The sequence below is a fragment of the Peromyscus leucopus genome, chromosome 8b (genome assembly GCF_004664715.2).
Source record: "Peromyscus leucopus breed LL Stock chromosome 8b, UCI_PerLeu_2.1, whole genome shotgun sequence".
Classification (NCBI taxonomy): Eukaryota; Metazoa; Chordata; class Mammalia; order Rodentia; family Cricetidae; genus Peromyscus; species Peromyscus leucopus.
The window spans coordinates 94,238,264-94,255,000 of NC_051086.1; the positions used below are offsets into that span (position 1 = coordinate 94,238,264).

At 44.3% G+C, this 16,737-nt stretch overlaps 1 protein-coding gene across 3 annotated transcripts in view; it reads left to right on the top strand.

Moving 5' to 3' along the window:
• Nucleotides 1-9,770: 9,770 nt before the first annotated feature.
• Med1 (mediator complex subunit 1) overlaps nt 9,771-16,737 on the top strand; it is a 36,903-nt gene continuing 29,936 nt past the window's right edge. For all 3 annotated transcript variants that reach the window (XM_028889510.2, XM_028889507.2, XM_028889508.2), the window contains exons 1-2: nt 9,771-10,016; nt 14,034-14,140. In XM_028889510.2, the coding sequence (XP_028745343.1) occupies nt 9,992-10,016; nt 14,034-14,140 (132 nt within the window). In that variant the 5' untranslated portion in view covers nt 9,771-9,991. The remainder of the gene's footprint in view (nt 10,017-14,033; nt 14,141-16,737) is intronic.

Here is a 16,737-nt window from a genome sequence, read left to right on the forward strand (position 1 = left end):
GCGCCGAAAGCATCGCGAGATTCCACCGGCCTCCCGCGATACTTCGCGCTTCCCTTTTCACCGCGACCCATGCCTTCAGCCAGTCAACGCGAGAGCAGGAGCCAAGCCGCAAACGCGTCCCGTTAGGCTCTCGCGATAGATATACAACTCGCCTTTGGAGCGGAGCTTTGGGGAAGCGGAAGTTGCCCCGATTACCTTTAAAACTTGAACCCTAACTGATAATTCTTTGGGTAAATACGCCTAAGTTCTGCTGGAGCTGCATCTTAGCAGGCTTGTAAGACGTCGTTTGATTTTCAGAATCTTTTTAAACAAGGGGCAATTGGACGTCGGGGACATTACAACTGAAGTCTGCGTGTTTAAACAAAGCTTGCTATGAAGTGCCAGGCATTTTGCGTTCATTTTCTCTGCCCTCTCATCTAGCCCCCGGGGCCCGGCGGTGGTGGCACACACCTTTATCCCAGTATTTGGGAGGCAGAGGCAGGTGGATCTCTGTGAGTTCGAGGCCAGCCTGGTCTACAGAGTGAGTTCCAGGACAGCCAGGGCTACAGAGAAACCCTGTCTCCAAAACAACAACAAAAAACCTAGTCACAGGACACTGTCTTAATTGCGATTTTACAGGTGAAGAATTCCAGATTCAGAGAAGTTGTTTAGGGACAGAAAAGTTAGTGCAGAGTGCCAGAGGGAAAACCTGACTGGCCTGGAACTCACAAAGATTGAAACGCCTCTGCCTGAGCCACTACACCCCACTTTTACATTGTTTTAAATAATTTTAAATGTCAATTGAACAAGAGAAATAGACAAAAAGGATATATGAAGCTAATTATGGTTGGAAATGGAATTCAGTCATCTTAATCCAGATTCTGAAGACCTTTTAAGTAGTGTTTTGGTTTTTTTGTTTGTTTGTTTTTTGTATGTTTGGTTTTTTTTTTTTTTCCTTCGAAACCGGTTTCTCTGTGTAGCTTTGTGCCTTTCCTGGAATTCGCTTTGTAGACCAGGCTGGCCTCGAAATCACAGAGACCCGCCTGCCTCTGCCAAAAAAAAAAAAAGAAAGAAAGAAAGGTTTTTGGTTTTGTTTTTTGGAGACAGGGTTTCTCTGTGTAGCTTTGCGCCTTTCCTGGAACTTGCTTTGGAGACCAGGCTGGCCTCGAACTCACAGATATCAGCCTGCCTCTGCCTCCTGAGTGCTGGGATTAAAGGCGTGGGCCACTATCACCCGACTGAAAGAAAGGTATTAAAAGTCAGTTTGAACCGGGCACACCTTTCAGTGAGGAGGCAGAGACAGACAGAACTCTGTAACTTCGAGGATAGCCTGGTCTTCAAATTGAGTCCCGGACAGCCAAGGCTCCATTACACCGAACAGAAGAAACAAAAGTCAGTTTGAAGCCTGGTGTGGTGGAGCACACACCTTTAAACTCAGCACTCTGGAGGCTTAGGCAGAAGATCTGTATGAATTCCAGGCCAGCCAGAGTTGCATAATGAGACCCTGACTTTAAAAAAAAAAGGGAGGGAGGGGCCCTGGAGAAATGATTCAGAAGTTAAGAGCACTGACTGCTCTTCCAGGGGTCCTGAGTTCAATTCCTAGCAACCACATGGTGGCTCACAACCATCGGCAATGAGATCTGTTGCCCTCTTCTGGCATACAGGTATACGTGAGTGTAGAATACTGTATACATAATAAAAAAAATTTGAAAGAAAGAATTGGCTTGACTGAATGCACTGTGCCAGTTTCATACAAGGATAGACTCTTTATCTTGAAAAGGTGGAGGGCAGCTGGATGAAAAATGAAAACTCTGGGATAAACTACACATAAGATTGATGTTTTGTTGGACTGGAGAGACGGTTGAGTGGTTAGGAGTTTCCAGGGGACCTGGGTTCAATTCCCAGCACCCACATGGCAGCTGACAACTGCCTGTAACTCCAGTTCCAGGACTTCTGACACCCTCACACATACACACGTGCAGTCAAAACACCAAATGAACATAGAATAAAAGTGAATTTTTAGAAAAGATTGAGGTTTTGCCATCACAAAAGCCAAATTTCTACAGAAAAAGAAGAAAATGAGACTCAGAACGACTGGGTCTAGCCTGGCGGCAGCGCACACCTTTAATCCCAACTCTGGGGAGGCAGAGCCAGGTGGATCTCTGTGTGAGTTTGAGGCTAGCCTGGTCTACAGAGCGAGATTCAGGACAGGCACCAAAACTACACAGAGAAACCCTGTCTTGGGCTGGAGAGATGCCTCAGAGGTTAAGCGCACTGATTGCTCTTCCAGAAGTCCTGAGTTCAATTCCCACCACCCACATGGAGGCTCATAACCATCTGTAATGAGATCTGGTGCCCTCTTCTGGCCTGCAGGGACACATGCAGGCAGAACACTGTATACATAACTAAATGAATAAATAAATAAACCCTCTCTTGAAAAAAAAAGACTTGATCTAAGCATACTTGCACTAGGCACAGGTCCCCTTGGGGAGGGTCGTTTCTTTTGCACTACACTTGTCTGGTGGATAAAATTCTATCCTAGGAAATCTTGTGTCCAAAATTTCTTTTGTCTTTCCCTACCCCCTTTTGTTTTCTCTTCTCCTTTTCTCTCCTCATCCCCTCACTTCTCCCACTGTCTTAGAGAAGTTCTCCAGGCTAGCCTGGCACTCACATTCATCTGCTCAAGTGTCAAAACCCTGGAGTTATAGGCATGTATTGCCATGTGGGCCTCTCAGATTTTTTTAAATACAAAAATTCATAAATTCCTGGTCTGCAGAGCAAGTTCCAGGACAGCCAGAGCTGTTAGACAAACACAGAGGGGGGAAAATGTAAACTCCATGAATTCTCACAATAACCAGTGAGAAGAGTGCTTTTGTGAAAATAAAGATTGCTCTCAAAAATAAATGAAAAATACGGACTGTTTCCCTTTGCAGAAAAACTTTGAACTCGATGATTCAATGAGTGCTTCAGGGCTTTATTTGCACATCCTCCAGAGGTAGGGTGGTAGGACTCTGTGGGGACAGTCCCTTGCCTACAACTCCCCCAAAGCAGGTCAGAGAGTTTCTATTTTCATTATACACAGGAAATTATGTGGCTGGAAAAACAGCTCAGCATCTGAGAGCACTGCTGCTCTTCCAGAGGACCCGGGTTCAATGCCCAGCACCCACACGGCAGCTCACAACTGTCTGTAATTCCAGCTCCAGGGGAACTGACACCTTACAGAGATGTACATCTAGGCAAAAGCACCAATGCACATAAAATAAAAAATAGATCATAAAAATTTCAAAACTACATTATACAGATAGGAAATTTATTTAAAGTTACAAGAACTACCTCCACACACAAATGAATTTAATAATTTAGATTCTTGGTGGTAGGGTGCTATTTCTGAGATGGGATCTCCTGCTGTAGCTCAGGCTGACCCGGAACTCATTTGGTAGCTGAGGCTGGCTGCAGACTCCTGCACTCCTCCTCAGTCTTCACAGTAACTGGGATTACAGGTTTGAGGCACCACGTCTCTAAATTATTAATTTAGGTTTTAGGTTTAAAGAGTTCTGGGTCTGATGGCATGGTGCAGGAACTCAGAGATCAGACTGCCTCTGCCTCCCCAGTCCTGGAATCAGAGACATGCACCTCCACTCTGGGCCTTATTTTGTTGTGGGTTTGAGACAGCATCTCAGGTGGCCTCACAGCCATAAGCAGCAGGGTCTGGCTCCTGATTCTTGCTTTCATCCACAATGTGCACCACCAAATCCAGGCCGAGAGATTCTTCGTGTATACCTTGATTACTTTTCCAGTGATGTTAAACATTTGTCTTTCTTTGTAGACTGTGTTTTTTTGTAGTCTCTTTGTAGACTGTGTAGAATGTGGGTTTTTTTTTTTTTTTTTTTTTTTTTTGTAGTTGTTGGTTTTTTTTTTTTTGAGACTCGGGGGAAGGGGAGGTCTTGGCCTAGAACTTACAGAAATGTGTCTGTCTGTCTCTGCCTCCCAAGAGCTGAAATTAAAGGTTTGTGCCACCACAACCAGCTAATTATTTTTTTTTTTTAATTTTTAGACTAAGTCTCATATTACTCAAGCTGGCCTCAAACAGAAGAGATTTATAAGCTTTGTAAACTTTACATTTTCCTAGCTACACTTAGTAAAGACACTAGTGTTTATTTGTATAGAAAGTTTCCATGAGAAAGTGTTAGGTCTCAGACCCCAGGACAAACAGTCAACAGAGGTGCCTATTTAACATAGCAAAGGGGACTTTGGCCTCTCCCTCAGTTCCTACTCATTAGAAAGTTCTGGCTCCTCAGTACTTCTCACACACACCCCCACCTCAGCCGCCCCAGCCCCTGAGCTTTACTGCCTTTCCTCCGGCTGCTACTTCCTAGGTACAACCCAGGCTTTTGGTTAAGCAGTCCTTTTTATTTCCTGGCCACCGGCTCTTGGTTCCCACTCTCTTGCCCTCTTGGCTTCTGCCCCGCCCCCCTCTCCTCACATGGCGGGGTTCAGTCTGCTGGTCCTGCTGGTCACGTTCACTCGACTCTCCAGGTGTCTCTGCCTCTGCCTGTGCTCTCCCCTATAGCAAGAACCTCAGCCCTTCAGGAGCAGTCATGTCCTCCTCCCAGATTTCAGCACCAGATGAATGAAAAAAAGAAATAAAAGGAGGACGCGACTGCTCCTAAGGGGCTGAGGTTTTTATTGTAGATATAAAGAAGAGGTAGAGGCAGAGGCATCTAAAAAAGTCCAGAGTGAATTGGGCCAGGAGAGGAGGGGGGAGAGAGAGAGAGAGAGAGAGAGAGAGAGAGAGAGAGAGAGAGAGAGAGAGAGAGAAACTAGGGGCTAAAAGGAGAGGAGCAAGCCAGGAAGGAGACCAAGAGACTGGTGTAGCCAAAATAGCTAGGTTATATAGGAATCAGAGATTGGGAAAGGAAAACCCAGCCACTACAGAGTTTAGGGTAGGGACCAGGGTGGGAAGAGCTGGAGAGCCAGGAGTTCAAGGTCAGCCGGGTCTACAGAGTGAGTTCCAGGACAGCCAGGGCTACACAGAGAAACTCCATTTGGAAAAAAAGGAGGAAGGAGGCGCTGGAGAGATGACTCAGCAGTTAAGAGCACTGGCTGCTCGTCCAGAGAACCAGAGGACCGAGGTTCAATTCCCAGAACCCACATGGCCGCTCACAAATGTCTATCTCCTGTTCCAGGGGATGCAATACCATCACACAGATATACATGCAGGCAAAACACCAATGTACATAAAATACAAATAAATATAATAATAAAAAAAAAAGAATCATGAGGCATACAAAAAAAGAAAGAGCCCAGGTGAGCTCTGTGCCTGTTCCTGGGAAGGGGGAAATGTTCCACTTCTTTCTCTTTCACGACTTATGTCTCTTTATTAACCAGTAATCTACATCATTGAAAAACTCAAAGTCCACCATCCTCTGAAAAAGAGAAGAAAAACTGCCCCTGAACTGAGCGGGTGGTTACTGCCTGACAGACAACACAGCCTGGATGGAAGAGGTTTTTCCCTTCTGCCCAGTACTGACCAAGGGGACTTTCAACAGCTTTCACTAGGTTCCTTTTAAAGGGTTAAAGACAGCTGCTAAGGACATAATATCATGAATGTAATAAATCAAAACAATTAATGAATATCATAAATATAATTATTGAATGAATAAAAAAAAGCTGCTAAAAAGATTTCCTTTGTCACCCAGTTGGCCCCAGATATTAGAAAAAAGTTATAAAAGTTAAAAATTTCTAGCTGGATGGTACTTGGGAGGCAGAGGCAGGTGGCTATCTGTGAGTTCCAGGACAAGCCTGGTCTACACAGTGAGTTCCAGGAGAGCCAGGGATACACAGAGAAACCCTGCCTCGAAAAACAAAAACAAACAAACAGAAAAAGTAAAAGAATTTCAAAGTATAGGCAGGTCTCAGTTGCTGGAGGTAGCTTTAAAAAATGTTTAACAACAAAAAACTGATTGGGACAAGACCTTTCAAGCCACTGTCACCTCCTCTGATGATGCTGGCTAATAGTCTTCTCTGGTGACTCCCCCACACTCCTGGGAGCTGTGCTAGCACTGGGGAGACACTGGGGACAGCAGTCCAACAGGGAGACCCAGTGCAGCACCTCCTAGCAAGGACAGGCATTGACCACGAGCCCACAGTTTTGATTGCCAAGTCCTACTAACAGGCTTGAAATAAAGCTAGAGAATGGTTCAATTGGCCAAGTGTTGGCTGCACAATCATGAGTACATGGTTTTCCTCTGGAGGATCCTGTGAGTTAGAGGCACGCCTGGGTTATATAGTGAGTTCTAGGACAATTCAAAATAGCCTCAAGAAGTCCCTGAAACTGACCAGAGTCACCAGGCCCCTTCCTCCCAAGAGTAAAGGAGCCAGCTGCAAAGTATACTTTGAGGAAAGGTAAGCTGCAAAGATTCTGAGACCAGGTCTGCTGCCTGGAAGAAGCAGAAACCAGCTTAGCTGCCTTGAAGAGGCTTAGACCAACTGAGTCACCTGGAAAGGACACTGTTCAACCTTTGGAGATGCCTGCAGTGCTCCAGGTTCCCAGCTTTTGTGGGCTGTCACCCATGCCTGGGTGGGCTTGGAATCATTTCTGTTCCTGTAAGTAACCCCGTGGGCATACTCCTGTAAGTAACCCGGACGAAACTCATTGGTTTACCACGTTGGAATGTGGCCCTATCCTGTAGTGAGCTACCTATCTAGGTGGGAGTACATGTGTGTGCTGCATTTGCCCAGGAAAAGCATTGTCACACAATAGCATCCAGATACACATCACAAATATATAATTATACACACTAAGAATGTTTGCAGATATTAGCAAAGATTTCTTCTTATTAGATGTATACTGCTACTCCAGCTCATCTGAACCACATTATCTGTTAGGATGTTTGAATACTGAAATAGAATGCCTTACCATGCATTGGTGGCTGTTTTTGTTGATGTTTGTTTTTCAAGGACAGATTTGAATGTAGCCCAGGCTGACCTGGAACTCACAATCCTTCTACAGAGTGATAAGATTGAATGTGTTTGGGGCTGGAGAGATGGCTCAGCATCTAAGAGTACTTGCTACTCTTCCAGAAAACTGGTATTCAATACCCACCCACATGGTGGCTCACAACCACCTGTAACTCCAGTTTCAGGGAATCTGATGCCGTTTTGCCCTCCAATGACACTGTATTCACGTGGTACACAGGTACACATTCAGGCAAACATTCATACACATGAAATAAAAATAATAGCCGGGCAGTGGTGGGGTGGCGCACACGCCTTTAATCCCAGCACTTGAGAGGCAGAGGCAGGCGGATCTTTGTGAGTTCGAGGCCAGCCTGCTTTACAGAGAGTGAGATCCAGGAAAGGTGCAAAGCTACACGGAGAAACCCTGTCTCGAAAAACCAAAAAAAAAATAAATAAATAAATAAATAAAAAATAAAAATAATAAAATCTCGGGCTGGAGAGATGGCTCAGAGGTTAAGAGCACTGACTGCTCTTCCAGAGGTCCTGTGTTCAATTCCCAGCAACCATATGGTGGCTTACAACCATCTGTAAATCAGATCTGGTGCCCTCTTCTGGCCTGCAGTATACATGCTGTATACATAATAAATGAATAAATCTTTTTAAAAAAAAAAATAAATAAAATCTCAAAGGAAAAAAACGTGTTTGGCAATACACCTGGGTTTTGATCAAAATTCAGCAAGCTAGGGTGGAAAATCTACCCTTTATGGAGCAGTTATTCTCAAGAATAGTAAAAGCACACACACACACACACACACACACACACACACACACACACAAGAACTTGGTCAGTGGTGGTAGCACACAAATTTAATCCCAGTACTAGGGATGTAGAGGCAGGTGGATTTCAGAGTTTGAGGCCAGCGTGGTCTACAGAGTGAGTTCTGGACACCCTGGGCTGTTACAGAGAGAAACTGTCTCAAAAAAAAAACAAAACATGAAACAAAACAACAAAACTATACTAAGAATTTTCACCTATTGATATCACTGTCGTTGTTTGTTTGTTTTTTCGAGACAGGGTTTCTCTGTGTAGTCTTGGTGCCTGTCCTGGAGCTTGCTTTGTAGACCAGGCTGGCCTCGAACTCACAGTGATCTACCTGGCTCTGCCTTCCTAGTGCTGGGATTAAAGGGGAGCGCCACCCCTGCCTGACACTGGTATAATCTTTTAAAGAATGTTAGATAATACTTTAATGGTTTCTGTGCTTGATATAGGTAGGTCCTTACTTATTTATTATAAATAATGCCTGACCTCTGTACAAATGGGGGGAAATTAAGCTTAGCATTCTTAGATCAATATGACTGTTCATTTCTGTACAATGCCAAGCTCAACAAGGTAAACTAGGATACTGTTTTATAAAGCCATCTCTTTGTGTGTGTGAAATCATTCTTTTGAAAATAATTTTTATTTATTTATTTATTTTATTTTATGTGTGTGAGTCTTTTGCCTGCATGCATGTAGGTACACCATATGCACCCTGGTACCCTGGGAGTTCAGAAGGTTGGATCGCTGAAAATGGAGTTGTGGATGGTTGTGAATCACCATGTGGGTGCTGAGAATAGATCTTTTGATCTCTCTGGAAGAGCAGCCAGTATTCTTAACCACTGGCCCCTCTCCAGCTCACTGAAATAATCATTTAAGCATGGAGTGTTTATCAAGCACTATGGCAGGCACAGCAATATAAAGCTGCAAAAGATAGAGTGCTAGCCTTAAGAATTCAGTCTAGAAGGGAGAAAGTGTAAATAGTAAAACAAAACAAAATAAACACAACATACACACACACACACAAAACCTGTGTGATACAGCACCAGTATCCTTTTTCTTCCTGTAAAGAATTTTTTAAAATGTATTTATTTTATATGTATGTGAGTTTTGCTTGCCTGTATGCCTGTGCATCACGGAGGTGCCTACACAGGTCAGAAGAGGGTGTTGGATTCCCTGGAACTGGAGTTATGGTTGACTGTGTGTTGCCTTGTGGGTGTGGGAAATTGAGCCGAGGTCCTTTTCAAGAGCAAGAGCTCTTAAGCAGTGAGCCATCTCTCCAGCAACCTCTTTTTTTTTTTTTTTTTTTTTGAGATAAGGTATCAAAAATTCCAGATTGGTCTTGAAATTTTTAAAATTCCATCTTATTTATTTATTTTGGGTTCCTGTGCCATGGCATATGAATGACTGTCAGAGGAAAACTTCCAGGAGCAAGTTCTCACCTGAGTTCAATTTCCAGCAACCACATGGTGGCTGAAAACCATCAATAAAGAGATCTGGTGCCCTCTTCTGGCCTGCAGGCATGCATGTAGATAGAACACTGTATACATAATAAAGAAATCTTAAAAAGAAAAACACTTGAATATCTTTCAGTAAAGAGGTTATTCCTTTTTTAAATATTCTTTTTTTCTTTGGTTTTTTTGAGATAGGGTTTCGCTATGTAGCCCTGACTATCCTGTACTAGCTCTGTAGCCCAGGCTGTCCTCGAACTCAGCGATCCACCTGCTTCTGCTTCCCGAGTGCTAGGATTAAAGGCCCGCGCCACCCCCGCCCAGCCAAAGAACTAAAGCTTTTAATTTACAAACTGTTTATCTATCAAAACGAAAACATGAAGTTCCGAAAAGACGCCAGCTCGGTGGGCACACACCTGAGGACGCAAAGGTGTGAGAACTGAGCCAATCCGTGACGGGCCTGTTAGAAATCCCGCGGGAAGGACGCCTCGGCCAATTTTCGCGAGATTTTGGTACTTTTCCCCCCCCCTTCCCCCCTTCTTCCTCTATCTCGCAGGAACACGATTAATCTCGCGATCTTTGGGAAGTTCCGTTGGGGAAGATGGCGGCGGCCGCGAGCACCCTTCTCTTCTTGCCGCCGGGGACTTCAGACTGAGCCTTCCCCGGAAGAGTAGGGGCCGCCGGTGCGCCGCTTCCCCGGAGCACAGGCCTACTTGGTTCCCCTCTGAGAGCTGGGGAAAGGCTTCCCCTCCTGTGGCCGCCCCAGGACCTCGCCGCTGTCAGCATGAAGGCTCAGGGGGAAATCGAGGGTGAGTGACGGGGGGAGGGGGACAGGAGGAGGCGGGACGCAACTGAGGGGAGCCAATCTCTGAGAGGAGGTGCGGACCCACGCCCCTCCAGGGCCACTTTGCACGGAACTGGATCCAGGTGGCCTGTGCATTTTAGATTCTGACTGTGCCTTGGAGGTGGTGGAGCGCCGCCTCCGAGGGGCCTCCCCTCCCCCTTCTGTGCAGGGCTTTCTGCACGGCCAGGGACCAGTAGTTGAGCCGCGGGGTAGCGTAACCTGGTGGGACACCAGGAGAGTGAAGCGGAAACTTGTTTACTCTTTGTTCCAGGGACGATATCTGAATATGACATTAGAGACAGTGATACAGAGCAGTGTGTCAGAGGAATGGAGGAGGATGGCTTAGCGTGAGTGACACGGTTAGGTCTTTATGAGAATAAAAGCTCGCAGTTAGTTCCTTGGAATGTCAGTGTTCAAGTCCCGTGTTGTGTATTTAAAAACTGCTCTTTTAATAATGGTGGCTTTTTGTTGTTTTGTTGGAGACTGGGTTTCTCTGTGTAATAGTCCTCGCTGTCCTGGAACTTAGACTAGGCTGGCCTCGAACTCACAGAGATCCACCTGCCTCTGCCTCCAGGGTGCTGGAATTAAAGGCGTGCACCACCACTGTCTGGTTTGAATAGTGGCCCTAAAGAGAGATTGGAAGAATTTGTTCAGAACTATAAACTGGCAGGAACAATTCCCAAACCAATTTCCCAGAAGAGGGCAGATAAGGGAAGCGATTGAATCTTTTTTGTTTTGAGACAAGGTCTTCCCGTGTAGCCCAGGTTAGCCTTCAACTCAGGACAGTCTTTCTGCCTCAACCTCCCAAGTACCGGCTTACAAACCTATACCATCACGGTCAGCTAAGAGTTTTGTTTGTTTTGGGTTTTTGTTTACTTTTGTTTTTTGACTCAAGAGTTTCTCTCTGTAGCTCTGGCTGTCCTGGAACTCGATCTGTAGACCAGGCTGGCTTCGAACTCAGAGATCTAGTTGCCTCTGCTTCCTGAGTGCTGGGATTAAAGGTGTGCTCTACCACCGCCCGGCCAGGTCAGCTAAGAGTTCGAATTTTGGTTTAGATCCTTTCTTCACCACCTTAACTCAGCTGGTTTATCCAAAGTGAAGTAATGACATTTGTAGGAAAATAGAGAAGCAAAATAAACCATATTAGACAAATACCACATTTTCTCTCTTGTGAGGAGTCTAGATTTAAGTATGTGTTTGTGTGTGTTGAGTGTGAAAATCCAGAACCATGTGAGGAGATTTTATTTTATTTTATATCAAGACAGGGCTTCTCCATGTAGCCCTGGCTGTCTTGGAACTGTTCTGTAGACCAGGCTGGTCTCAAACTCACAGAGATCCACCTACCTCTCTCTCCCGAGTGCTGGGATTAAAGGCGTGTGCCACCACTGCCCAGCATGAGGAGGAGCTCTTAAGGGAAGAAAGGTTAATGGAATATGACATGAAAGTGGAAGGCAGGGCTGTTGGGAGGTTGGGGCATTGATGGAGTCAGAGAGGAAGAAGAATTAGACAAAGGGTGATGTCCTATATGAATATGAATGCCAAAATGATCCCCATTTCTTTGTATGCTAACTTAAAAATGACTTAGGAACTGGGGATGTAGATCAGTGGTTATAGCAAGAGTGTTTTTCCTGGGTTCAATCCCCTTCACCAAAATAAAAGGAGAAAAAGGGGAAGCAACAATAAGTATGCCCAATAATTAATGGAGTCCATGTTTTCATACTGAAAACTATGTTTTTTGTTTTTTTTCAAATTGTGCTCAAAACATTATTCCAGGTATTGCATGTGTATCTATGTTATTAGAAGTTTTAGTTCCATTTCAACATTTGAACAGAACCTGGGCCCAGCATGCCTGTAATCTCACTTACGAGAAGGTAGAGGCAGCAAGAGCAGGACTTGAAGACTGTCCTCTGCTGCTCATCAGGTCCAAGGCTAACTAGGCTGTATGAGACCTCCTCGGGGGGAAGGCTGGCGAGAGAATTTAGTCAGATGGCAAAGTGCTTCTTGTGCAAAAGAGACCTGAGTTTGAGCTGCAATACTGGGGAGGATGAGCCTAGTAATCAGTGAGCTCCAGGTCCCAGGGAGAGAGACCCTCTTCCCCCCCAAAATCGTGTCTGATTATAGAGGAGGTGCTGAAGGAAAGGAGACAGGAGGAGGATAGTCTGGGCCAAAACTCAAGCTTGGGAGTAGCTCATGTTTATAATCCAGCACTTTGGAGATAGATGTGGGAGCTTCAGAAGTTCAAGGTCATCCCCCACATTTATTTATTTGGGGGTGAGGTTGTCTGCCACAGGGTGAATGTGGGGATCAGAGGACAACTTGCAGGAGTCAATTATCCATCCACTGTGGATTCTGGGGATTGAACTCAGGTTGTCTTGTTTGTCAACAGGTGTGTTAACTCACACTGAGCCATCTTGCCAGCCCTCAAGGTCATTCTCAGCTAGATAGACCTGGAGGTCAGCATGGGCCATGAGACACTATCTCAAAAAGGAAAAGAGGGGCGAGAGGTGTTGAAGATAATGGCTGAGTGATCAAGAGCCCTCACTGCTCTTGACAGGTCCAGGCTTCTGTTCCCAGAACCCACATACCCTAGTTCTACGGGTCCTGGTGCCATTTTCTGGCCTCCTGAGTAATGAACGACATGGTACACATGAATGCAAAAAAATCACACATAACATAAGCAATTTTTAAAAAAAAAAATGTATTTCATGTATATGGTTGTTTTGTCGTAATGTATTTCTGGGTACCAAGTGCATACCTGGTGCCCTTGGAGGCCAGAAGAGGACATCATATCCTCTGGGACTGGAGTTACAAATGATAGTGAGCTGCCATGTGGGTGCCCAGATTTGAACCCAGATCCTCTGAAAGAGCAGCTAGTGCTCTTAAAAGGATAGGTTGGGCATTGTGGAACACTGCTTTGATCTCAGTACTCAAGAGACAGAGGCAGGTGGATCTCTACGTGTTCAAAGCCAGACTGTTTAAACCCTGTCTAAAACCAAACAAAACAACAAAACAGTTCTATCTGGGCTGGGAAGATCCCTTGGCCTCATGATAAAAGAAAGGCAAGGACAGCCTGGAGCAAGTTGTTCTCTGACCTTCACAGGCACTGTGGTAGGTTCATACCTGTACTCACATTTATATGACATTTGCAGACATCCAGACACAAATAATAAAAAAACTTTTTGTTACTAGCAGTATTTTAAATGTTTGTTTTATGTATGTGAGTGTTTTGCTTGCATGTATGTCTATGCACAGCATGTGTGCCTGGTGCCTGTGGAGACCAGAGGAGGGTGTCAGATCCTTTGCAACTGGAGTTAGAGATGTTTGTGAGCTGCTCTATGGATGCTAGGAATCTAACCAGGTCCTTGGAAGAGCAACTCGTGCTCTTAACCACTGAGCCATTTTTCTAGCTCCTTGGTTTTTATTGTTTAAGACAGGGTCCTACTATGTAGGCTAGGCTGTTCTTGACATTGCAAAGATGTGACTGCTTCTGCCTCCTGAGTGCTAGGATAGAAAGTGTACGTCACTATGCCTGGCATAGAAATTGAAAGCTATTTTCTGAGCTGGACATAGTATATAACTAGTCACAGCTATCCAGGAGGCTAGGACAGGAGGATTGTTGGGGCCTAAGTCTTCAAGGCCAACAGAATGGATAACATAGTAAGACCCAGTCTCTTAGGAAAATAAGTTAGAAAACTGTGTGTGTGTGTGTGTGTGTGTGTGTGTGTGTGTGTGTGTGTGTGTGTGTATGAGTACATTGGAGACAGGGTCTTCCTCTGTAGCTCAGGCTGGCCTTGAATTCACAAACCTCCTCCCTCAGTCTCTCCAGTGCTGGCAACCATCTAGCTTTCTTTATGTTTTGGAGTAAATGATATTAAAAATACTTTGGCAGTTCCTAAGTGAAGTACAAGGCTTCTTTGTAAGAGAAATGGTGGAAGGTCTTGATATCAGAGTGTCTAATGATGTTTTCTGCTTTACATTATAGAGTCGGAAAAGCTGAGTAAGATGAGTTCCCTCTTGGAACGGCTCCATGCAAAATTTAACCAAAATAGACCTTGGAGTGAAACCATTAAGCTTGTTCGTCAAGTCATGGTGAGAATTGTGACTAAATGGATAAAATACTAAGAGAATTGTTTAATAAACTAGCCTTTTTGTGTCTAGTTGTTACTAGTTACAATGCTGTATCCTCACTTACTCATCATAGAACAGCTGAATCCATGGTGGGTATTGATTTCAGGGGCCAGTTAGGAAGGGAGTGGCTTGAATTCCCATATCTACAAGGGATTCATTCTAGGACTCCTCACAGATCTTAAATCCATGAGTCCTTAAATTCCTTGTTTTAAAAGGCATTGTCAGCCAGGCATGGTGGCACATTTTTTTATCTCAGCACCTGGTTGCAGAAGTAGGCAAATGTCTATGAGTTTGAGGCCAGCCTGGTTAACAGAGTGAGTTCCAGGACAGCCAGGGCTCACAGAGAAACCCTGTCTTAATAAACCAAAAAAAGACAAAAAACTAAAAAAAAAAAAAAAAAAAAAGACATTTTCCTTGCACACTATAAATATTCTCCTTAACACTTTAAGCAAATCTCTATATTACTTACAATAGTTAAAACAGTACAAATAACATGTAAATATTTGTTGTGCTGTGGTGTTCATTGTCTGTATAGAGAAATATTTTTTCTAGTTCAGAAGCAGTTACTGTCTTGCTGGAGATTGAAGCCAGGGCTTTGTGCATGCTGGGCCATTGCTCTCCCGGCTAAGCTATATCTCCATCCTGGTAAAAAGGTTTTTGAAACTGAATTTTATAAATGAATGCATGTGCATCCTCATTTAGTTTGCATACAAAAAAAGTCCTTTTTATTTTTGAGACAGGGTTTCTCTGTGTAACAGCCCTGGTTATTTTGGAACTCCCTTTGTACACTAGATTGGCCTTAAACTCACAAAGATCCACCTGCCTTTGCCTCCGTGTATCGATAAATCCTCATAAACAAAATTTCAGTAATGCTTAGAAGTTCATGGCTTCTGGAACCAAAGAACCAGATTAAAATGCAACAGTGATATCAATGGGTAAAAGTTCTTAGTATGGTTTTGAGCCAGGATTTCTCTATAGCTCTGGCTATCCTGGAACTCACTGGTATTTATTTATTATGTATACAGTGTTCTGCCTGCATGTATCCCTGCAGGCCAGAAAAGGGCGCCAGATCTCATTATAGATGGTTGTGAGCCATCATGTAGGTGCTGGGAATTGAACTCATGACCTCTGGAAGGACAGCCAGTGCCCTTAACCGCTGAGCCATCTCTCCAGCCCCTGAAACTCACTCTTTAGACCTGATTGGCCTCAAACTTTAGAGATCCACCTGCCTCTACCTCTCTAGTGCTGGGATTAAAGGCGTGGGCCACCACCACCGAGCCAAAAAATATTTTTTATTTCTTGCTTTTTTCTTTTTGTTGTTCCACAATTTGCTCTTTGTCTCATATATTCCAAACTGGTCTCAACCATATAATCTTCCTTCCTCTGCCTCCTGAGTGTTGGCATTACAACCATGCATCACTGTTCCATTAAATTAAAAAACAAACATTTATTAATCTTTAAGACAGAGTTTTACTATAGCCTGATGTGGGTTTTGGGAACTAAACCAGGTCTTCTAGAGGGACCGCAAGTACTGGTAAATACTGAGCCATTCTCCAGCTTACCCCCTTCATTTAAAAAAAAAACGAGTTGGGGAGTTTATTTTTATTTTTTAGATTTACTTATTTTATTTTATATGTATGAGTGTTTTGTCTTTGTATATATGTGCACCATGTCTGTATCTGGTGGCCACAGAGTTCAGAAGAGGGCATGTGTTGGATCCCATGGAACTGGAGTAACCAGATGGTTGTGAGTGGCCTTGAGGGTGACCAGAATCAAACTTGGGCCCTCTGCAAAAGCAACAAGTATTCTTATTTGCCGAGTCATCTCTCCAGCCCCTCCAGCCTTTTTTCAGACAGGGTCTATGTTGCTTGCTCTCAGTGGCCTGGAACTTGCTATGTAGACCTGGCAGGCCTTGAAATCAAAATGACTTGCTTGCCTCTGCCTCCCTAATGCTGGGATTAAGGTATGTGCCACCATGCCTTATAGATTTATTTTTATTTTCATTTCTGAGTGTTTGCCTGTGTGTATGTAAGTACACCATGTGAATGCAGTCCCTGTGGAGGCTTAGAAGAGAGTGTTGGGAATACTGGTACGTACCAGTTACAGGTTATGAGCCACCACATGGGTGCTAGGAACTGAACCCTGGTCTTGGTCCATTTGCAAGTACAGCAAGTGCTTTTAATCACTGAACCATCTCTCTAGCCCCCCCCCCCCAAAGCTTATTTATTTTTATTTTATTATATACAGTGGTGTTTTGTTTGTTAGTAGGTATGCCGGAATCAGATCCTCTGGAACTAGAGTTACAGATAGCTGTGAGCTGTCATATGGGAGCTAGGAATTGAACCTGGGTCCTCTCAAAGAGCAGCTAGTGTTCTTAACTGCTAAGCCATCTCTCCAGCCCCTTGTTTTGTTTTTTGACACAGGGTCTTAGTATATGGCCCAGACAGTCTTGGAAACCTCCTGTGTAGACCCATCTGGCCTTAAATTCATAGAGATCCTCTTGGGATTAAAGGCATTTGTCACCACACCTAGTGATGATGTCACTTTGTAGGAGGTAG